This window comes from Dromiciops gliroides, chromosome 4, assembly GCF_019393635.1.
Source record: "Dromiciops gliroides isolate mDroGli1 chromosome 4, mDroGli1.pri, whole genome shotgun sequence".
In the NCBI taxonomy this organism is placed as follows: Eukaryota; Metazoa; Chordata; class Mammalia; order Microbiotheria; family Microbiotheriidae; genus Dromiciops; species Dromiciops gliroides.
Window position 1 is genome coordinate 466,534,401 of NC_057864.1, and position 24,159 is coordinate 466,558,559.

Consider the following 24,159-nt stretch of genomic DNA (forward strand, 5'->3'; position numbering starts at 1 on the left):
AGGTTTTGGCAAACTGCCCACAGGGTCCAGGACACAGACAGGGTTAAAACCCTCGGGCTTAGAGAGAGAGAGTCCTTCTTATTAGAAGGGCACTGACCCCATGACAGGACTCCAGCTCTTGTTCCTGAGGGTGCCTGATCCCCAAAGGCCCAATAGGAAGAATGGTCCCAGCCAGGGAAGCCCTGACATGGTGGGACCACTAAAATGCAGGAGTGTTTGCCCATGATTCGTGCGCAGTCTGCTCTCCACCCTGCCCTTTCAGATATACCTGAATCTTTTCTTGGCGACGCTGCTGCTCGGCTATCTTCCTGGCCAGGGCCAGCTTCCTGGCCCGCAGCTCTCTGATGTCATACTCGCCCCCACTACCTTCGGCCTCAGAATCTTCCTCAAAATCCTCAATGACCACATCGTCCTCCTTTGGGCAGCAGTAGGTCAGGAAAAGAAAGGCAGGAGAAAGGGTGGTTAGCCCCGAGCCCTCATTTGAAGCTCTGCCCTCCACCCCCAGCCTCAGCTAGGACCATGCTTCTCTGTGACTGGGCAGAGGGTGAGCCAGGGCTGAGGGGGTCAGGGAGTGAGCTGTGTCCCTGGCCCCAGAGTGTTCCCTCCAGCACACTCTGAGCTATTCCCTTTGCACTGTCACTGACACACGTCCCTCCCAGCCGGGCCCTCTTGCATATTCTTGCATGTTCACAGTCAACTGTCCTCCCCACTGGGGCTGACTGCTTTCCTTCTGAAACTACAAGAAAAAACAATGGGGAAAACTAGAGCTAATTCATGATCAGTGTCCCTGACAGGAATCTAGCCTGGCGATGGACGTTGGGCACACAACTTCCCTTGAGCCAGAGAGCACTGGAACGGACAGCCCTGTCTCAGGTCTAGGGCGTGAGTGAGAGGCCTCATCCCCCCCACCCCCCTTTTAGAGAGATGCTCTCAACTGTCAGGCTTCTGAGCTGTTTCCCCTAAAGCCAAGGGTATCCAGCTCACTGCCAGTCTGACAGAACACCCCCCCGGGGGTCGTCACCTCCCCTACCGCAGCCTCTGCTCTCAAAGGCCACTCTCCGGGTGGTCTCAGATTCTGTTCCTCTCACTTTCTGGCCCTGGTCAGTAGAGAAAATGCAGCTGCCCGATGGAGTTCAGAAAACTTCCTTGGAGGGACAGGGTTAGCAGGGGTAGATGGGGAGGGCTTGGGAAGGGAGGGTGTGGGCCTCACACTCTGCTCCAAGACACTGTCTCCCATGCTTCCCACTAGAGGCTGGCCTCCTTTGCCTAGGGGCAGGAGCCCAAGATCCTGCTGGTGTCTGCTCACTGCTACAATGACCAAGTCAAGCACCTGAGCCCAGAGCCAGGCAATCCTTCTGGGCCTGGTTGAGTAAGTTGGGGTAACCCTTCCTAGGCAACGTCCAGACTGCTCTGCCCAAGATCAGATTCTGATGAGGGTTGTTGGTCTGGGTGGGAAGAAGGGAAAGTCATGTCTTAAAAGCAGGACCTTAGGGAGCAGCTAGGTGGCACAGTGGATAAAGCACTGGCCCTGGATTCAGGAGGACCTGAGTTCAAATCTGACCTCAGACACTTGACACTTACTAGCTGTGTGACCCTGGGCAACTCACTTAACCCTCATTGCCCTGCCCCCCCCCCCAAAAAAAAAGAAAAGCAGGACCTTAAAAAAAAGAGAGCCAGGGAAAGGTGGGGACTGGTATTCCAGGAGAATTTCTGGGGAACTGGATTCTCTTCTGTATGTGAATGAATAACAGACATCAAGCACCAAGCACTCTGACCTGCCCCATGCCAACAGCATGGACAAGACTCAGAGATCTGGAGAGCTCAGGTCACTATCTGGAGGTGAGAGGAGACTCTGGACTGGGGATGTACTTGCAACTAACTCTCTTTGAGGGCCTTTGAGAGTCATACGTAGAGACAGATTTGATCTGCCAATGATTCTCGTTATCTTGTCCTCAGTTCTCCCCATCCTTAATTCCTTCCAGAGGCTCAGATGGCACATGGGAAGGAGAAACATCACCTAAAAAGCCATTTCCTCATTTGTAGAGCTGACTAACCCGTGGGTGAAGTGAGGCAGGACACCTGGCCAGTCCCTGGGGAACAGTGCCCACATGTTCAGCAATCGCCAAGGCTGTGGTGGAGTCTGGGGAGAGCTGGCCCAGGGTCAGGAGGTGGCTGCTGAGCCTCACTTGCTCAGCTCTCCCAGCAAAGGAGGAAGTGCTAGGTTATGAAATGACACAGGCTGGGCGATGAAAGGTTTCCCAGGAGCCATTCACAGAAGAGAACCCAGGAGGCTCGTGGGAAAGGGAAGAAGTGGGCAGCCTCCTGTGGGTCATGACCTTTGTTCCGGTCAAAGGGCTAAGATGGGTGACAAGAGCCTTGTTCTATCCCCCTTCACAAGAGGGGAGGGGAAGACTGTTTTCAGGTGCTCAGTGGGGAGAGCTCCTTGCAACTGAGTGGTGACCTGGGACAAATCACCTCAGCAATGTGGGCCTGTTTAGTCATCACTAAAAACGGCCCATGGATCACAGACATGGAGCTGGAAGAGACTTTGGAAGGCCACAAAGTACACCCCCTTTGTCTTACAGATGAGAACATGAGGGGCCCAGAGGCTTAAGTGACACACAGGGCACAAAGGGGGTGAGATCAGGTCCCTGACTCCAAGGTCAGTGCTCTAAGAAGCCAAGGACGTCATGTGGGGAAGGGGCTATGATCAGTACAAATTACTGTCATGGCTGCCTTTTACTCTGTCTGGAATCAGCCCTTCCACTCCCATCAGGCCCAACTCTGAGGGGCCAGCTCCCCGTAGACCCACATCCACTCACAATGTTTGCCTTGGCCCAAACAAGTGGATGGTCCAAGGGCCAGGGTCACTCTCGCTTCCTCCCTCATCACAAATGGCCCTAGTTCATGACTCTCAGTTTATACTGGTTTTCCCCCTTCATGCCTCCCCTGCCCCACTAAGTACTGGCCATGAAGGACTCTGGGCAAACAGTGGCTGGCATAAGGGCAGCCTTGGCTTTAAGCTCTTTGGGCAACTCCCCAAATTATCCACCTCTTCCCTTGCAAGCCTCCTTAAGTCTTTAACTTTGGAGAATGAGACTCAACCTGTAGGCGAGAAGGACAACAAAAGCACTAAATCAGACCGGCCCAGGTGGGCAGCCATGCCCAGAGACTGGCAGCAGGGCAACTTTCAGATTCACACACTCACAGATACTCGCATGCATGCATACAGAGATACATGGGAGGCAGGACCTCCTTACACATACACAGGCAAGCGTGCTCTCTCTCCAACACACACACATGCTCACACACACACATGCGCACACACGCACACACTCCGGCAAGCTGGGCAGCAGTCATGTTTTGCATATACACAGACATACAGCATCTGTCTGTCTCACCCTGTCTTACTCTGTCTCTGTCTGTCTCTGTCTCTGTCTCTCTCTCAGGACCTGGAGTGAAATAAGGGCTACAGGAACAACCAAGGGCAAACAAACAAGAGGAGAATTCCTTAATCACATCAGGATGTTCAGGGAGGGAGGGAGGGAGGGAGGGCAGGCGAGGTGGGGGGAGGGGAAGGAGAGGGGCCAGCAGTGTCAGCTCTTCCTGTACGTGTGCTGGAGGCTGGAGTTCAGGCTTGTGCAGCCCTGAGCTCTGTCTATAAACTCGATCCTCACCCTGAACCCTGACACCCCCCTCACCCCAGCCCTTTGCCTAAGCCTCTAGAGTTGTACATTATTAAACCTTTCCCCCGTCCCTCCCTTCCCTTCCAGTGCAGTATTAAAAAAGAAGCATCTGGAACTCGTAGGAGAGACCGAGGCACCGGGCGGGAGGGAGGGCCCGGCAGGGGCACCAGCAGAGTGCACTCGTGAGAAGCCGGCTGTTGGAGATTCACCCACAGACCCAGCTCAGAGTGGCTATAAATAGCTCAGAGGGGGAGCCGAAGGCTTGGGCAGAGGCTGGTCCCCGGGGAGCTTTTCCCTTGGCCGTGGCCTGCGCTTCCCGCACAGTACCTGATCTTCCAGTTGTTTTCCCTCTTGGCTTCCCATTTCCTTTCCCATGGTGTCTGGGACGGGCGCCACTGACACATATTTTCCACCCTTGAATGCCAGCAGAGGCTCTTCTTGTCCACAAAGGGCTTCCAGGAAATACTTCAGCACTGTGACCCTCTTGCAGTCAGCTGCAATAACCTACAGTGAAGGAGAGAAAGAAAAAAGCATTTGTTGAAAGAGAAGACGGTGGAAGGGACTGGTTGTTGGCTGAGGGGCTTGTGAGAAACATGTCAAAGTGACTATGACTTAGGGAGGCTGTTGGGTGCATGTGCCCTGGGTATGAGGCTGGGTGAGGGTCCTCAGATTTCTGGAGTGGCTGCTCTGAGAAATGGCCACAGTCTTCCTCTATATGTGAAGAAGACTTTGGGCAAACCATCTTTAGTGTCTCCTTGAGTCTTCCAACTTAATGTTAAAAATCTCATCTCAGGAAAAGGGAGTATGTTGGGAAACTATACGGGGGGTGGGGGGGGAGGGCATTCATGAAGAGGAGCCCAAGTAGCCACAGCCCCAGGTTAGGGAGAGGGGCAATAACATCATCAATCTCAATGGAGTACCTCTTCCTGCACCTCCCCACCCCATGACCCTTACTCTCCTCCCTTGGCTGTAAATCACAGTAAACTCTTCTGGACAAACTCTTTCAGGGCACCCAAGGGACCTCCCTGGCTCAGGTAGGCAGACACCAGGAAAGGGAAGGCAGGCCAGGGGTGACTAAAGGAGGCTGTGGTGTTTCTCCAAAGTCCTGCTCCTCAGGAGCTCACACTCTCCCCCCCTCCCACATGATAGATCCCAACACAACCGAGTACGTTAGGGAAGCTGGGGCTGATTTAGTTTAAATGAAATTCAATATCTCCAGTAATCATCACATTTATGAGACCTTCAGATGGAATTTCCATAGGCAGAATCTGGAATCCTTTCCCATTATGCCTACACAAAAACACATACAAACACACCTTCATTTCCAAACCCATCTCTTTTGGGGGGGGGTATATAACTCTTCTCTGGCCATTGGCATTCTCATTGTCTTGTTGTTACACCCACAGACAGCCACAGCCACAGCCAGACACAGCCACAGCCACACAGACACACAGCCACAGCCAGACACAGCCACAGACACACAACCACAGCCAGACACAGCCACAGCCACACAGCCACAGCCACAGAAACAGATACACAGCCACAGACAGCCACAGACACACAGAGACACACACAGAGACACACACACACACACACACACACACACACACACACACACACACACACACGGAATCCTAAGCTCATCAACTGGGAGGTGAAATGTGACATCCCCAAGTAAACTGGCTCCTTCCCTCTGGAATGGTCATTTCCCAAATTCCAGAACAATCTCTCCCTCCCTTTTCTGAATGCCCGCAGAACTGACAAGAGCATCTCACACAATTTAATACCAGGTCACAGAGCTAGTGCTGGAGGAGAGAAGAGGAAAGGAGATGAAGTCCTCAGTGATGAAGACTCTCTCTTGTCTTTCTCATACTTCACTCTACTTAATACTCAGCTACAAAAAGCTAGTATTTATTAAGGGGCTACCATGTGTAAGGCACTGTGCTAAATGCTGAGTATATAAAGAAGAGAAGAAAGAAAGAGAGAAAGGGAGAGAGGAGAAAGAAGGAAGGAGACAGAGAGAAAGAAAGAAGGGAGAGGGAGGGGTGGAAGAAGGAAAAAAGGATGGGAAAAAGAAAGCCCCTGCTCTCAAGGCGCTCCCAGTCTAATGGGAGATCCAACACTGCCATGTACAAAGAAGATGTAAAAACAGGCCAAACTGGGGGTCATCTCAGAGGGAAGGCACCAAGGTTAAGGAGGACTGGGAAAGGCTTCCTGCAGAAGGTGGGGTTTCAGCTGAGGCTTGAAGGAGGCCAGGGAAGCCAGGAAGGGGAGGTGAGGAGGGAGATGAGCATCCAGGGTGTGAGGGGCGGCCAGGGAGCATGCTCAGTCGGGAGGTGGGGGTGGTGGTGTCTGAGGAACACCAAGGAGGCCAGTGTGACAGGGGCACAGAGTGTGGGGGGAGGAGGGAGGGAAACAAGACTGAGCAGAAAGGTAGGAAGGGGACAGGTAAGGAAGGGGCTGGAAAGGCAAAGGATCCTGGAGGCAACAGGGAGCCACTGGGGATTATAGAGACAGAGACACAGAGAGATAGAGATAGATAGACAGACAGACAGACAGACAGACAGACAGACAGTCAGAGACAGAGAGCCACCAGAGAGAGCCAGAGACGGTCAGAGCTGGGCTTTAGGAAGATCAATTTGATTGGACTGAGAAGAGCCTTGAGATAGAGACTCCCCCCCCCCCCCAAGCAGGCTATTGCAGTGGTCCAGCTGGGAGGTGATCAGGGCCTACCCTAAGAGGGCTTGTAGTGTCAGAGGGGAGGGGGGGGCCTGCCTATATGAGAGACAGGACTTAACCACTGACTGGAGCTGGGGCTTGAGGATGACACCCAGGTTGGCGACCTGGTGACTGGGAGGATTCTGGTGCCCTTGGCAGCAATGGGGAAGTTAGGAGGTGGGAAGGACATGTTGACTTGATGATGTCTACAAGACCTTCAGTCTGAGGCATGTATCTCTAAGGCAGTGGGGGATGTGAGATTAGAGGTTGGGAGAGAGGTCAGGACTGGACAAACAGGCTGAGCCACCTGCAGAGGGATGTTCAGCTGAGCCCATGGGAGCTAAATGAGCTCACCAAGTCACAAGAGTCTAGATGGAGAAGGCCCAGGACAGAGCCTTGGGGGTTCTCCAGTGTTATCAAGGGGGATGAAGAGGCCAGTTCAGCAAAGGGAAAGAGGAGAAGTGATCAGACAGGAGAGAGCAGGGTCATGGAATGAGATCAATTAAGCCAGAATGAGCCATGCACTAGGAGCTTACAGTCTGATTCAGACAACATGGACTGAGGCATAAATTAAATCAAAAAGACACATTTTCCAAGTCACCGACCACACACCCATTGCAACAAAGAGGTAGGTGTGCTGTCTGTGTTATTAGGAATAGGTGGGGAGCTCTTCTGAGGGCAGGGCTCTGCTGCTCTTGTCTGTACTGCCAGGGCCTGGCACAACTACCTGGCACAGGAATGAAGGCCAGGATGCTGCAAGCCCTTAGTAAGCACCTACTGTGTGCAAAGAGCTGGGGATATGAAGAGAGGATACAGCAGCCTGTGCCCATTGTGAGGGGGGAGAAAGCAGACAGGGAAGGTGACAGCTCCATGGCACACAGAAAGGTGACAAGGTGCTTTGGGGGGCAGCAGGAAAGCAGTCGCTTCTGAAAGTGGTTTGGCACACACCAGGAGACTAATCAATGCTGGTGACTGAGGGTGGCTGGGGGGAGCTGCCAGCACTGTGCCCATCAGCTCGGGCCTCCCCCCCCCCTGCCCCCTCAGGCTGCCAGCTCGCCAGAGAGGGCAGGAAGCTGTCCCAGAGCCCAGCCAGGCCACGGTGGGTCCTGCTGCGTGTACCCAGGAGTGTGACAAGGAGGCCAGAAATACAGAAGCGGGGGCTCCAAGCACTCGAGAACGGAGCCGAAATGAGTAATCACCTGGCAGCAGCACGCACAGCAGCCTCCCTGCACCCCCGGCCACTCAGTCGCAGAGGAAACTTCTGCGTTTCCCCAAGATTGCCAGTTTCCTCTCTGTGGTCTAATTTTAACCACCTTGTCGTTACAGTGTGTGTCAGCCACCTGACCCCACTGTGACCTCTGACCTTCTGCCCTTGTTCCCACTACAGAGGAGGAGGATTATGTAATGGGTCAGTGGGGCAGCCTTGGCAGGGGCAGGGGCAGCAGGGGTCCTCAGCATGGATAGCCGGCTCTACCTTGTATCTCTCTCCTCAAGGGGAGCACCAAGACTGTGGGTGGGAGTGGGCGTGGGCAGGCCCTTCACGCTCAGCACCCGCAGGTGGGCACCACCTTTTTGAGGTCACAACACCACCAAGCAACAGCAGGCTAACATCAGTGGGAGCAGACCTCCCCTTTCAGAGATGTGAAGGGCACAAGCATACTGGGACACTCCAAGTTTATGCCCTTCTTGAGAGGGACCCCAGGAGGGAAGGGTCATACTGAGTTGGGGGCAAAAGCCAACTGCATGGCTCAGAGAACAGCCAAGGATGCTTGTGGACAGAGCGAGAACTGGCTTTGGGACAGAAGACCCAGGTTCAAGTCTGGCCCCTGACCCATACTGGCTACATGGTTCTGGGGAAAGTTCCACCAACTCTGAGTGATCCGACCCTCGGCGACTCTAAAACTGGTCTGCGCTTAACCAGGGCGTTTTCTCACCCAAGTGCACCTCTAGCCTCCTCTCCCACCCCATCTCCCTGCACTGAAGAAGGGGCAGAAGGGTGAGGGTCTGGAGTAAGAGGAGACCTAAGAGACTTAGCTGGGATTATGGACAGGTCACAAGTTCCTTAAACCCCAGTCTCCTCCTCATCTATAAGATGGCCCTTGGGTGTCTTCCTTGCATTCCCTGCCTCCCAGGGCCGCTTATCACCCATCGCCAGTGCCTGGGCAGATGGCCTAGCCCTCCTGGGGCCGTGGGGCTAGGGGATGTCTGGGGAAAGTCTCTCAGGGCAGAAACTCGAGGATCAAGGTCAGCGAAGGAGCTCCTGGAGCCGTCTCAGAGAGTTCCCCTGCCAGCCGGCCAGTGAGGATGGCCCCTCAGGACAGGAAAGCTCTCCTGGCAGACGAGGGGTTAAAGTCAGCCTGCCTGCTGAGGAGGAAGGAGTCCAAATGAAGTCTATGACATAATCCCCACAATCACTCTGTTCATGAGCACATTTTTCCATCCTCTATCAATGAAAAACAGAGAGATGGGCAAATGGTATGCACAGCAAAGGCCCAGGCAGCTCTGGCTCCCGGGCACGGGCACCTAGGAGGGAGGCACTCCTGGGGCCAGGCTCACACACACAGGCAGGGGCTTCTGGAGCTGGGCTAGATGATAGAGGTCCACGGGGGTGAAGAACAGAGAGGAGGTACAAAAAAGCGTCGGTGAAGAGCTTCCTGGGTGCCAAGCTCAGTGCGAAGTACCAGAAATCCAAAGGGGAAATCCAGACAAGGATTGGCAGGGAGCGTCTGACTGCTGTCCCATATTTGTACAACTAGTATCAGGCCACATATAGATGTTCTTAAGACTCCAGGCTTATTCTATCCTCAATGTCATATTACTGTGGTGATTTTCCCACAAAGTACATGAATTGGGTGCTAGCTATTTCTGCCACCAAGGACCTATTTTTGTTTACTTTGGGTTTGGTTCTGTGTCCTGAAGGGTTTTGCTTGCTAGAAAAGGCACATGTGCACAGACACACAAACACACACACACATAGACACAGGCACACACAGAGACAGACACATACTGACACACACACACACACATAGACATACACAAACACATACAGACATAGAGACACACAGACAGACACAGACACATACGCAGACACAGACACAGATGGGTGAGGGCAACTGCAGGGCATCAGATGGAAAAGCCTCGGGGAGGCAGCAGTGAAGAGAAGCCTTGGAGAGGTGAGGAGCCTGGGCAGAGGGAACAGTAAGGAGGTTGGTCACTTGGGCTGAAATTTAGTCCAAAGGAGAATACCATGGACTTGAGGTGGCTGTGAACGGCTCTGAAGGCCCAATGGGAGAGCCTGCATTTTCTCCTGCAGGGAATGGGGGATGGGTGGCGTCAGAAGGAAGCTCAGGGCTCATCTGGGCGGACCCTTTCTTTTTAGATGAGAGGAAATGCCCCAGACTTTCTGAAATGGCTGCCAGGGATGCCAAGGTAAAAGCCTCCCTGAGTTTTTTGGTGCTGCGTGTGTGGCTGGAGCTTGTTCTGGGATGTTCAGACCCAGAGGGCTCTACAGAAGGAGGCTATTGGGGGACTGAGGAGCCATCCTGGTGGGTGTCCAGCTCCAGTAGCAGTGGGGGCCAGGACAACTCAACAACAGCAAAGCTGTTCTGGGGCTGGCCCCTTCTCTGTGCCAGGGCTCTGGGATGGAGAAGGCACCAAGAATGCCCCTACCTTAACCCCCACCCCCACCCCCAAGTGATCTTCTAGTCTGTTGAGAGGAATGGTTGGGGGGGGGGGTAGGGGCAGTAAACCCAGAGGAGTTCAGAGAGAGAAAATTCCTTTCCCCTCCAGTTATGCCTGGGCCAGCAAAAGTTGAGGCTGCCGATGGAAGTGAAACTCTGGTCTGTGGGACCCTTTATCAGCCAGAGCAGGCACACACGCAAGCAGCCACTCAGAAAGAAAAACTGAAAGTGAGATGTGGTGAAGGGAGACCAGGGCCTGCCCTGAGCCAGGCTCAGTTCCTCTGAGGGATCAGGGACATGAAGACTTCCCCAGGGAGAACCAAGGGCCGGAATGCACAGAGGCCTCCTCTGAAGCAAAGGGAACATACCCGAGGCTCGGCTAGAGGAAAGAAGAGGGGGGGCAGTTTTGGAGGAGGAGGCTGGGAAAGGAGGAATAGCACTTGGTCCTTGGAAATCAGTGACTGTCCACAGGAATTGGCAATATTCAGGAGGCACAGTAGAAAGAGCACTGGGCCTGATGTCAGGAAGACCTGAGTTCAAATCCAGACTCAGGATACTGCCTGTGTCATCTCAAACGAGTCATGTAACCTCTGCTTGCCTCAGTTTCCTCCTCTGTGAAATGGGGATAATGATATCACATCCCTCTAGGGCTGTTTGCTTGGCACAGTGCCTGGCATATGGGAGGCACTCTGTAAATGCCTCTTCTCATCCCTTCCCATTCCCAGCATGCATGGAAATGGTCGAGCAATAGAACAGGACCTATTCAGAACAAAGCAGAGGACCTCATGGCCAATGCCTCCCATGCCAGTGAGGGAGTCCCATGGCCCCAAGGCTCTATCCCAGAAGCTCCTGGACTTGGTCCTTCCATGAAGAAGTGGCAAGAGGGCTCGAGCAGCACCTTCTTGTTTAAGCTCTTGAGGAAGGGGCAGCTGGGCAGCCAGGCCACATGTCCCTCTCGCTGCCATGCTGCTTGGCCCCACAACCTTTTCTTGTGGAAATTATGGAGCCAGAGAGGGAAAACAAGCCATGGCCAGCAGTGGAACCGCAAGGGGTCCTACATTGAAACTGCTCCTTCTGGCCAGCGCTGCGCCCTCTGCCCCTGAACTGGTCAGCCTTCTTTTGCTCTTCTGGCTAAAGGAAAAGTCACAGTGCAGTACCCCCTCCCCCCACCCCCAACAGAAGAGTTTACAGGTTGCCATTCTTGTTTCTTGTTATAAGGAGAGCCAATTAGCCTCACATTTGTTGAAACCTTCCATCAAAATTTACTGCTTGTTAATTTTACAGAATATCCTCAGAGCAAATAAGAGGCACACAGGAAAGTGAAGTCTTGTAGCCATTAGGCAACCTCAGAATAGCTTACAGACCCGCTGCGCCAAGGCTGGTAAAACCGAGGGCTGCTGGCCAGACTTCTAAAACACCAATTAGCAATGGGTTAATTATCATCTTTAACAAGCCAAGCCCACAAGACTGGCCAGAGGAATCCAACTCTGATGAACATATTTTCTTAAACTGGGAGCCACTAGGTTTGTAAGGCTCACACTTTGCAGATGAGAGCAGAAGGCACCGCCCTGTGCTGCTCATGGGTGGGTCGGCTGGAACAAGAGTCTGCCAATGAAATGTTAGACTCCAAAAGGCAGGGAATCCTCCGGGGTTGGGAGGATGAAGGAAATGGGTTCCTCCTCTGTGTGGATTCGCATTCCTGGGGAAGAGGCTTCCCAACAGGGAGCAGACAGCTGGGGACAGGAGGAGTAGATGCAAGGAATCTGAGGCCACTGGCCTGGTAGAGGCCCTGGCTAAAGCTGGGAAATGGAACCTACCAAAGATCTGGCATAAGGGAATCCTTGGGTCTCATCTGAAACAGAACAAGACCCAGGGGGAGAGGTGGGAGGAGAAGCTAAGTGCCAAAAACCCAGCCCAGGCAGAATAAGGGGAGCACAGTGAATAAGGGGCGGGGGGCGCATCCCCGAGGTTTACAAGCTGAGTCCACCAGGTCAGTTTAGGGACAGGCCCCACGTTTCAGCTATTGCTCGGCTCTGATCAGCCCCTGAGCACAGGCCGTGGTCCTACGCCAATGACAGTCCCCCAAAGGACTGGCCACTCCCAGCTACACATCTTTTGGCCTCTACCCTCAATACTCCCAGACATGTGGCAGTCACTCCAGCCTGTGATGGCCAGTTGGGGTAGAAAGGTTTTAGCTTGGAACTGTACATGAAGCAGCCGGGCATCCGAATGCTCTCAGGCTCAACAGATGTGTTCTCCTGGGAAGGTAGCTTAGGCCTGAAGGCCCCTACCCCTGGGCTAGGTTTCTGGAGCTGCCACTGCATGCCCTTTTCCTCCATCATGAACCCTTCCATCTGTCTCCTTTCCCCTGAGAATACAGGAGGAAAGGGAAATGGTTGGGTGGTCCAAGGGTCAGCTTCAGTGGAGACTTACTGAAGGTCACTTACTGTATTTAGTTCCCAGGAAGGAATCTGGCTTCGAAGGATGCAGGAGGAATGTGCCAGAGCCAGTGGGGCCAGCAGTGCCAGGGAGGCCAGGGTCCTTCCTTCCTCCCTCTCGGCCTTCGGCTCCAGAGCCCCTCCAACTTCTGTTGCGTGGCCAGCCAGAGAGGCAGGGAGGCAGGGAGGCATGGAGTTGGCTTGGAGCCTGGGCCTGAAGGGAGAGGGGGGCACCGAGCTGCTCGTCTGGCTGCCACAGCTGCTGGAGCATTCACTTCAACCTCAGTGCTCAAGGCATACTGCTAAGCAGGCATCAGACAGTAAGCTCGGGGCCTCTTGCCAGCTCTCCCCTAGTCTTGGTCCCTCAGAAGATAACTGAGCGCCACTACCACTTCTCCTGCCAAGGGATGGGTATATATTCTGGAGTGCTTCAGGCAAGTTTTGTGGGGCATTAACTGCAGAATGGAGCAGCTATTAAAAATCCCGACAGAAATGAAATACTTTGCCTAAATGTCACCACCTCTCTGGGTCCTTAAAAATAGGGGTACTGTGCCAAATGTATCCTCAAAAAAGAACCTGGGACACCTTTCACTAAGGATGAGCAAATCTCTAACAATGAATTTTCCACCCACCTGAAATTCCTGGTCTTGAAAATTCTAAATAAAGCCAGACAGAAGACTGGTGCCTCCAGGGTAGTGGCTGTGGGTTTTAGCTGGCTCCTCTCATTTGCCCACAAATGGAAACCAGGCCTGCTGGCAAGCTGAGAGCTCCATCAGGCTCTGCCACCAAGGTGCCCTCCCAGCAGCCAGCATGCCATCAACGATAGGCTGCACACTGCTCGGGCTACAGGCCCGTGATGCTGCCCCTCCGGAGCTGTAAACGTTGCTACCCCCACTGGCAGGAATGCTGTCTTCTGGCTCACTGGGAGGGGCATCCAGCTGGCACTGCCATCACAAGACATTCAGGTCTAGCTTGACTGAGCTGGTCTCTCACTAACTAAACCAGCAGGGGAGGCTACAAGCTCAGCCCCTGGGGATAAAACACCCTGAGTCAGCCTAAATCTGCAGACTCCCACACAGAGGCTGACTGTTCACCACCACACAGCTAGCAGGTGCTAGGAATGGAGCACAGGATCACAATGGCCTCTGTCCTCCAGAGACCCTTTCCTAGCTTGTTGTGACCATTTGGTCGAAGAGTTTTCCCCTGGCACATTCCTGCTTGTGCTGTAGCCCACAAATGTGATGGAGCACATGGAGAGAGGGATGGTCTATCTGCTAGAAGGGCTTAACAAGGGACAACCTTTCTAGGGGGCTCCTTGGCAGAACGCAAGACACTTCTCTCCACAACGGGCCCCAAAGCCTCAAGGGGAGATAAGGGAAGGGGCGCCTTCTAGAGCCCCACACTGGACTCATGTTCCTCAGACCTGAGAGGGCCATAGCAGAGTGGCCTCGTACCCATCTCGTAGATGAATTAAAGTGAAGACCTCTTCTGCAAATACTATTTGGGCCACATCATTGTCCTGTCCAAAGCAAGCACAGGTTTTCCATTGCCTAGCAGGTAAACCCTCAGGGCCTACGGGGCATCCCTCCATTGCTTCCCCCTAAAGGACTGCTCTCACTTCCTGTTCTCCTGTAGCCGAGGTAGCAGCCAGACTGGCATGCAGCTGCCTTAGCACATACTTGCTCACTTCTACTCTGTGCCACCCACAGCAGGGGCTCTTAACTTGCAGTCTCTGAACTCAACAATAGTATTTTTTCAATAACTATTTCAATAGAATTGGCCTCTTTTCCAATCCTGTATATTTTCTAGATTTAAAAACCTCATTCTGAGTATCCCCAGGCTTCTTTATCACCACTGCTTGCCAGTGGAGGGGCCCACAACACTAACAAGGAGATGACCTCCGACACTGGAGTGATCCCCTGATCAATCGATCCACCTCCACCAACTCCTTTAGACCTTGCTCAAGGTAATGGACTTGGGAGGTAGAGACCGATTTTTCTGGCATGGCCAATGCAGGGAGTTGTTTGGCTTGAGTTTTTGTTGGTCTCAGCCAGGCTGAAATGCAGTGGCCACCAGCAGATCTGATCTCACTGCTGATGGGCATGGAAGCTTTGGCCTGCTCCATTTCTGACCTATGGTGGGCCACGTCTTTTGGGCAGCCTGGTGGCCCTGTTCCTGAACACAGCAGACATGGAACAGACACGTGATATCTCTTTCCCTGTGATACTCACCATGTTTGTTGTCCACAGCACAAGTAGGGCTGTGGAAGCCACAACTAGGAAAGTACTGTTAAAGAGAAGTCTGGGCGATAACCAAAGGGTTTGGCGTCAGACCATGTTCACCTTTGGGGCCTCGAACTTAGTGAGGTCAGTAGGAATTTCAAGTGCATACTATCACTCCTAGCAACTGGTTACAGAAGGATAAGAAAGTGGATTTTCATTAAAAAAAAAAATCAAATAAACTTTGGTCAAGAACTGTCTCTTGGGGGCAGCTAGATGGCGCAGTGGATAGAGCACCGGCCCTGGAGTCAGGAGTACCTGAGTTCAAATCCGGCCTCAGACATTTAACACTTACTAGCTGTGTGACCCTGGGCAAGTCACTTAACCCCAATTGCCTCACTAAAAAAAAAAAAAAAAAAAGAACTGTCTCTTGCAGGAAGCCTTCCTTGATTAATCTCCATCTATCTACTCTAATTATTTCAGACCTCCCTTTCATTTTTGGTTACATTGCTGGCCCCATATTAACCCTCTCTGAACTCACGTGACCTTTATTGTTATACAAATGGATGAAGTAAGATCATGTATATAGTTCTAAGGCTATAGGTCATCTTATCTAAAACTGGTATCTTCCCCAACCCTTAACAGCATTCAGTACAGAGTAGACACTTGATAAACATTTGCTGAATTAATATTAATAAAAGAAAGTGCTTGGACCTGGGATTATGCAAAGAAAGTGACTAAGATGCCTGTACTCCTCAAGGTGGAGTTTTTACTGCATCTCTAAAGGAGGCCAAAGCCAAAAAAGGCCCAGTAGATACCAAACTACAACAGGGCTTTTTGGGATAGCAAAGAACTGGAAACAAGTTACCACAAACTCAAGTGGGGAAGGGCTTGACAAATTTGTGGTGCATGAATGTGGTGGAATAGGACCAATGGGATGGATGTTAGATAAAGCACCAGAGGGCTGAAGGAGAACAGGAAAACAATATACACAGTCACCACAACCATGGCAAAATAATAATAATGAATGGATGGATGCTGCAGAATGGTAACGACCAAATGTGGCTGTCAGCAAAGATGGGGACCGACTCCTACGTGTGTGCCCACATGCGTGTATGTACACACACCCCTCAGACTAACAACCACACATATACGGATGCAAATGTATTTGTGTGTGTGTATATGAGTGTTAATACATTTCTTTCTACTTTTATTATTCTTTATTAATTTTCGATAACTAATTTGCATTTACTTATTCATTTGTACTTAAATATAGCACCTTAACAAGCAATTGCTTTGTTGCCTCCAGCTTCTCAAGGGCAGGGATTATAATTTTTAAATTACTTTTGCTATGTTTTCACATCATCCACTATCAGGCACTAGATAAAAAATTTTTAAATGCTTAAAAAAGGTGACTGACTCATGTACAAAAATGTTTATAGCTGCTCTGTACATGGTGGCAAGGAATTGGAAGTTGAGGTGATGCCCATCAATTGGGGAAAGGCTGGACAAGTTGTGGTATATGAATACAATGGAATACTATTGTGCTGTAAGAAACTATGAGCAGGAGGAGTTCAGAGAAACCCGGAGGGTCTTGCGTGGGCTGATGATGAGTGAGATGAGCAGAACCAGAAGAACATTGTACACAGTATCATCAACATTGAGTGTTGATCTACTGTGATGGACTATATTCTTCTCACCAATGCAATGGCACAGAAGAGTTCCAGGGAACTCATGATGGAAGAGGATCTCCAAATCCAGGAAAAAAAAAAAAAAAGAACTGTGGAGTATAGATGCTGAATGAAGCATACTATTTCTTTTGTTTTTGGTGCTGTTGTTTTTCTATTCTGAGGTTTTTTGTCATTGCTCTGATTTTTCTCTTATAACATGACTAGTGCAGAAATATGTTTAATGTTATTATGTATATGTGTGTGTGTGTGTGTGTGTGTGTGTGTATATATATATAAAACCTATATCAGATTACCTGCTGTCTAGGGGAGGGGGGAAGGAGGGAGAAAAATCTGAAATTGGAAAGCTTGTATAAACAAAAGTTGAGAACTATCTTTACATGTAATGGGGAAAAAATAAAATACTTTATTAATTAAAAAAAAAGAAACAGAAAAAAAATATGACTGACTGACCATAAAGTATTTAGTTAAAGGTCATTTTCGTAATAAATAAGAGAATCAGAATAGGCACCTTTCACAGTGACAGCTGGGAGAATTTTTGACCAATAGGTAATATGTATGATCATGATTGATAAAATAGATAACTACATGAAACTGAAAAGCATCTGCATGAACACAATATAAATGGAATAACAGGAGAAATAGTGGCCTGAGAAAAAAATCATTGCCTCAAATATTTCTAACAAAGGAAAGGACCAATAGCTGAGACGAATAAGGAACTAATAAGGCCAAAATCCATTCCTGAATGGTTAAGTGGTCAAAGATATGAATGGACAGTTATCAAAACCATGCCAAACCAGCAATACCAATGCTAGGTTTATATCCCAAAAACATCCACAAAAAGGGAAAAAGACCTATTTGTACAAAAATATTTCTAGCAGCTCTTTTTGTGGTGGCTAAGAACTGGAAATAAGAGGAATGCCCATCAGCTGGAGAATGGCTAAACAAGCTGTGCAATGTGATTGTGATGGAATATTATAGTGCTTTAAGAAATTCTGACAAGCAGGATGATTTCAGAAAAGCCTAGAAAGACTTGTATGAATTGATGTATAGTGAAGTGAGCAGAACCAGGAGAACATTGTGCACAGTGACAGCTACACTGATGAACTGTGAAAGACGTAACTATTCTCAACAATACAACGATCCAAGACAATCCCAAAGGACTATCTACAAAACATAGTTACTATCCACCCTCAAAGAAAGAACTGATATTGAACGAACACAGACTGAAGCAGGCTATTTTTCACTTTCTTGCATTTTTTTCTTATTTGAGTTTTCTTATACAAAATGATTAATACAGTACTGTTTTACACAATTGCACATGTATAACCTATATCTGCTTACTGCCTCAGGGAGGGAGAAGAGGAGGGAAGGGGAGACAGAATTTGGAACTCAAAACTTTAAATAACAATGTTTATTGTTTAAAATTTAAAAAAAAAAACATTGTCAACTATTGCCACATGAAATAGTACTCAAAAGCATTAAAAATCAGAGAAATGGAAAAGAATACAACTTGGCAAATTGTCATAGAGCTAACAAAAGATGGGGATAGTCAATGATGTAAAAGTGGCAGAAAAACAGGTCTATCAATACACTATTGATGGAATTGCAAACTGATTCAACCATTATGGAAGACCTTTGAAATTATACTGAAAAAGTGACTTAGATGTTCACATCCTTTGACTAAGGGATTCCATGCTGGGTTTTTATTCCAAAGTGGTCAATGATTAAGAAGGTCCCATGTATATTAAAACATTTATAGTGGTACTTTTTAGAGTAGCAACGAACAAAATAGATGCCCATCAACTAGGGAATGGCTAAACAAATTGTGGTACCATGAGTATGATGAAATATCGCTTCCCTGTAAGAACTGATGAATATGATAAATATAAAGAAGCATGGAAAGACTTATATGAACTGATACAAAGTAAAAGTAAACAGAATCTGGAAAACAACATACAAAATGACAACAACAATGTAAATGGAAAGAACAATGATGACAAAACAATTGAAACTGGATGCTATGAAATAATAATGACCTAACTTAACTCCAAAGTAGTGATATAAGAATGTTTCTAGCTTTTGTTCTTTAAAGAGGTAGAACATTACATTATAATACTGAACCAGATCAATGTCTTGGTTAGTCTTTTTTGTTTTTTGGTGAGGCAATTGGGGTTAAGTGACTTACCCAGGGTCACACAGCTAGTGTCAAGTGTCTGAGGCTGGATTTGAACTCAGGTCCTCCTGAATCCAGGGCCAGTGCTCTGTCCACTGTGCCACCTAGCTGCCCGCTTGGTTAGTCCTGTTAAACATTTTTACCCTCTTCTAAGTTCTTTGTCATAAGGGATAGCTCACGACTTTCTCAGAGAGGGAGGGGGAGGAATATATTAGGAAATGCAGGTTATATAAAAACAAAAGATTATCAATAAAGACTATTTCTTAAATGAAAAAGTATTTAATATCCTTTTTGAAAGATGCTGCTCTCAGCTTTGCATTCTACTCTGCCAAAAATGCCCAGCTGTGCAGTACAGGTAACAGTAGGGACTCTCCTTTGGCTAGCTGGCTGGCTGCAATGTTTGTGGCCTAGAATCAAGTGTGTGTGGGAGTCTAATCCTGGGCATACCTGACACTCTCCTTGGAGAAAACTTTCTATGGGCAGTTACTGAAAGGGAATACATAAGTATCTCCCAAGAACTGCTTGTGGAAAAGGGAAGAAGATTGTGTACTTCAAAGCATCAAAGATACAAAGGATCAAAGATGAGAAAAATGATCTAGGAGGAGAGATAGCAAAACTATGCCTCCACAGGGGACACAGATGGCAGAAATGTCCTGGGCTTAAGGTAGAGGTATAAAGCTGTATCATGAAGGATTTAAGACCCCTAAATCATAAATTCTACCACGAATGCCTCAAGGTTAACAAAAAGATGGCCCCTTGTAAAATATCAACTAAAGTAAAGAATGTTTTGCCTTTCTGAAAGTTCTGAGCCTGGGAAAGGGGTGGTTTCAACTTTGACTCACTCCCTCATAAAGCTTTACCCACAAGATCAGCAAATATTACTGGGGAACACTTCTAGTCCTGTCTGGTCATGCTCTCAAGGCCTGCTAAACACCTCGCCATCACTGACCGACTGCCTACCAGATCTGTGTTTCATAACAGACTCTGGGCAGCCATTTTGGAATCGAGAGAGCGAACAAAGCATCGACACTTGGCTACATGCTGAAGTGAAGTCCCTCCAGAAGAAACAGAGCCAGGAGTTAGTCAGCCCAAGTCATTTTTTTGTTGTTGGTTGAAGATTCAGCATTTGATCTAGTGAAGGAGGGGCTGGAAGACAATCCCTGATGGAAAAATACAGTATAGATTCTCTTCATATGATAATACACTCAGGATAACTTGGAGGCTTTTACGGAATCATTAGCACACGGCTCCCCAGCTGGCCACAGAAGCAGGAGACAGAAGCAATGGACCGGCTTATACAGCTCCAGAGAGGAAAATTTTTGATGGTGTCCAAACTGCGCTTTTGGCTTTCTGAACGGCTTGGAAAGACTTGTACTGATGTTTTAATCACCTGTTTAGTGTTCTGAAGAATCTTGTCGACTTCCCTGCCCAGCTTGTTTCCAGCAAATAGAGGGGATTGAAGAGCAGAGCTGCTGGCTCTGGTTCCTACCTTGTTGCTAGGATAGATTTGTTTCTTTTTGGTTGCCAGGTCATCAATTTCAGCCCATCTCTCTCCTGCCTCCGCCAACACACGGTTATAAGCCATGCCTATCCACCCAGGTCCCAGAGATCTGAAGCCAAAGTGGACATTATGGGTTCTTTGACCTGAAAGAGCTATATATTGAAGACTGTTGGACAACAATGACAAAATACCATGTACACAATTTTTACTACTGAGGTCATAATTTCCTGTAATCTTATTTATGACCGATTGCCTTAGATGACAGGAACTGCAAAATAAGTAGGGAAGGACAAATTCTGGGTGATATAGCCCAGGTGGTTTTGAGCAGCAAAGGTGGCCCAGTGAGGCCAGTCTGCTGGTGACACTCCAAGTTTGTGCTTGCCTGCCTGCCCCCCCACCCCCCAACAAGTATACTCATACACTTCCATACTGCCCATATTCAAAACCAATTCTGTCTCATTCTTCATTGCCTCTGGGTTACATGTTGTGACTATTGGTGCATGCTATCTTTCTGGTTTTCCGGCTACAGGTAGGTCCGAGGGAAGCAATCCTCTCCTTAAGACTATTCCCTCTCTGGATATTGATAAGAAGAGTAAAGGACATTTATAGGGTATCTACAGTTTGTAGTTTTCCTCACCCTGTAAGGTGAGACAGGATCCATGATTTAGAGTTGAAAGGTACTTCCAACCCCATCCTTTTAAAATGGTTCTCATTTTTGTTGATTTCACTATCTTCATTTCCAAATAATATTCCTCCCATACCTAGTGAATCATCTCTTGTAATGAAGATTTAAAAAGGGAAATAAATAATTCAGAAAAACTACCCCTGCCTGTGTTGGACAGTCCAGGTACTATTCCATACCAACCACCCTCAGTCCAAAAATGCTGAGAGGTGTGTTTTTTCACCCTTTGTCTGGGAAGAGTCATTCCAGTCACAGGGCACTTAGTCCTGGATTTGTTTGTTTCTCTGTACAGTATGAAACTGACTTGTGTGCTGTTCTGGTCTTGCTCCCTTTGCTTACTCACTTTACTCTTTGTTCGTCTAAGTCTGTCCCTGCTTCTGTGAATCCTTCAGAGTTGCCTCCTCTTATGGCATGTGTTTAACCATTCCCCAATCACAGTAACCTCGTTCCCAGGCCTTTGCTCCCACAAAATGTAACAGCAGCAGCACCTTTTTGTGTTAGCAAAGAAACCCCCTCTGATAAGACTCTTGGTGCCGGTGGTGGTGAAACATTTGCTCCGAATCCTCTAGGATGGAAGCAGTGGGAGAGCTCCAACCCCAACCCTGCCCTTGTCACCTACTTTACAAAGAGAGCACCGCTGTCCCCCTCTTCAGATAGCTGGCCCTCTAGCATGGAAAAAATCCACCCAGGAGAACAAAAGAACTGCTCTGGGCTGGGGTAGAGAAATACCCAGAAAATGCCAGAAAGCCCAGCCCTGAGCTCAAGCTGGTAGCAAGCAGAGATGAGCAGCAGTTCCCTCTTTCTATGAAAGCTCTGGCTGATCTTTAAAGCCATGTGGCTCAGTGCAGAAAGGGCTGCACAAAAAATGGGGTGGGTGAGATCAGACCCACAGAAACCAGGCCCCTTCTGGAGGAGAAATTGCACATTCCAGGTCCTTTCTTATTCGAGGACATTGGCCCATGCTCCTTCTTTGGCCACTATCCCCTTGTGGCTGCAAGTGAGCTCCCCTTCATCTGGTCTGGCACGCTACACATAGCAGGTACTGAAGTTCAAATAAAGCAGAGAGGGGTCAGTGTGCTCTTTGGGGGAGGAAGGGAGTCTCCCAAAGGAGCTCTGTTTACTAAGGGAAAAAGGCTCATTCCTCCAGTGGCGGGTAGGCCAGAATGACTTCCCTTCCATCGTGATCTGAGAAACTGGGAGGGAGTAAACAGCAGAGAGATGGATGGATGAGTTGGAAGATGCACAGACTTGCTGCTCCCGGGACCAAGCAGAGAGCTGCCTGGTGTGAGGGGTCCTTTTCCATAGTCACCTGATTAGGAAAAGGAAAAAGAGCCCATAGGGCCCCAGAGGAATAATAAGAGAGCTAGGAAGGAGCTCACAGACCTGTTGGACAAGGTTGGGAGGTACAGACAACAGTGTCCTGAGGCTGATGACAGGGGAGACAGGAAACTTTACACGTCCCTGCTGACAGGAAAGAAAGAGTGAGTCTCTGGGTTCTCTCTCATCTGCAGGATTTATAACAGGGGCCTGAAGTTCACCCCCTTCCCAGGGATGTGCTGACAGCTGGGAATGCTGTCCTTCAGGTCAGGTAGGGTTGAGGCCTTGGCCTTTCCAGGAGTTCAAAAAGAGGTTTGGTAAGAGCTCGAACCGACATCCAGGGCACAGATGGGCCTGCTGTTCTCTGTCGGATCTATGGGCTGTAAAGCAAGGGGGAGGAATGCCAGGGGCAGAGTGTTCTCTGTCTGTCTTCTGTGGGAAACAGAGAGTGCAAGGTAACAGACTCCAGGTTCTGACTTGTAAACTGGAGTGAGAGCTCAGTGCTAGCTGCTGAAGGACGACTGTGTCTAACTTCTAAGCAGGACGACTTTCGGTGCAGTCTAGGGCCTGGGCCTCACAGGGAGTTGCTAACAAAAGTTTTCTGGGGCTCACAAAGACAGGCAGCTTTGGAGACAGCTCCTTTGTTGGTGGGTCTTAACTGCTATAGAACAAGCCATCTATAACGGCCATTAAGTTTGGGAATGGGGACATGGAATAAACAAAGCAGTCAACGTAGGGGGCAGAGAGAGAGAAGGCAGGTGGCACGGGACAACAGAACAGCAAAGGCAGGGTGACCCAAAGGACAGGACAGCATTTCCTAACCAATTATTGACTTTCTGTGTCCCTGAAGGGGCCAACTATCCTGTCTGAAGGAGAGCGTGAGGTGACACATCTGTAAGCACAAGATGCCTCTGAAGAGCGATCTAACTTTTTTTCTTGCCAGGCTTGAAACCAAGTAAAAAATAAAAATCAAAGAAGAAACTTTCCTTCTCTCAGGATAAGGAAGGCATAGACAGGGATGGTGAAGGAGAAAGAAGAATCATGGACAGAGTAAATAAGGAAATTTTCTGATTATCCATCAGGCCATCAGAAACCTAAGGAAGAAAACTCCTTGCTGGACTGCTGCAGCCTGGCTTCTCTGAGGTTCCAGGTGCCCAGTCCAGATCCAGATCTAGAAGATGACCATGCATGACACGTCAAGGGCATGATGGGGAAGGGGCTGGTAATTCTGTCATGGCTGTGTCAGAGCTGACAGTGTCCTCCTGTCTGAGCCATTTCCTATCACCAACAGAGCAAGGCAGGCCTGCAGGTCTAATCATAATCCTTTGTGTACAACATCATGAAAGGATGAGAGCAGACATGTGAAAGCTACTGGTCTTTTGGGATCCCCTAAGTCAGCAGGGCATGGATCTAGCTGAAGATGGTAATCAGGAGACTTGTACGTTGGTGACTGGTCCTGAAGCAGTGCCTCTGTCCACAAATCATGATGATCCACTTGGCAGTAGATAAGCCAGGCCTGTAGTCATATGCCAGTCTGTACCAGGGATGGCTGCCCACAGTTAAGGATCTCTCACTACTGATGATAAAGTTTTAAAAAGCATCTTAATTTCTGCTACACAGAGAGCACACTGACTAGTGATACTCCAACCACACAAAGCAGAAAAGCAAACCAAGGAGGATGGCATGCCCCATGGCAGACCCACAGAGTTTGGTGCCAAGCTGAAGATCCACCAAGCAGGGCTAGTTCCTAAGCCTTCACAACTTGGCCCTAAGAATGACATTTCTTTTTAAAAGTTGGTGAGTACCTTCTGTTCTTTTTTTATACCAGTCATCTCTCCATGTACCCCCTCTCTCATTCCCATCAAACAAAGCAGAAGAGATAAGCAAAACTGAGTGAGAAAATAAAAGATAAAAAGAAAAGTAGTTTCTGTCTTCAAGGAGCTCACAGTCTCCTGAGGGTCAGTGGGTGACAGAATTAGAAGTATATGTGTCTGTGTATACAATAAACTGAGGTGGGGGGAGTTCTGAAGTGAGAGATCAGCAAAGTCTTCCCA

General features: G+C 49.1%; 1 protein-coding gene across 1 annotated transcript in view; it reads right to left on the reverse strand.

The window, feature by feature from the left end:
- SMG6 (SMG6 nonsense mediated mRNA decay factor) overlaps positions 1-24,159 on the reverse strand; it is a 179,535-nt gene that overhangs the window by 13,477 nt on the left and 141,899 nt on the right. The window contains exons 14-15 of the mRNA XM_044003043.1: positions 4,014-4,190; positions 269-415 (exon numbers count right to left, since the gene is read on the reverse strand). Of these exons, the coding sequence (XP_043858978.1) occupies positions 269-415; positions 4,014-4,190 (324 nt within the window). The remainder of the gene's footprint in view (positions 1-268; positions 416-4,013; positions 4,191-24,159) is intronic.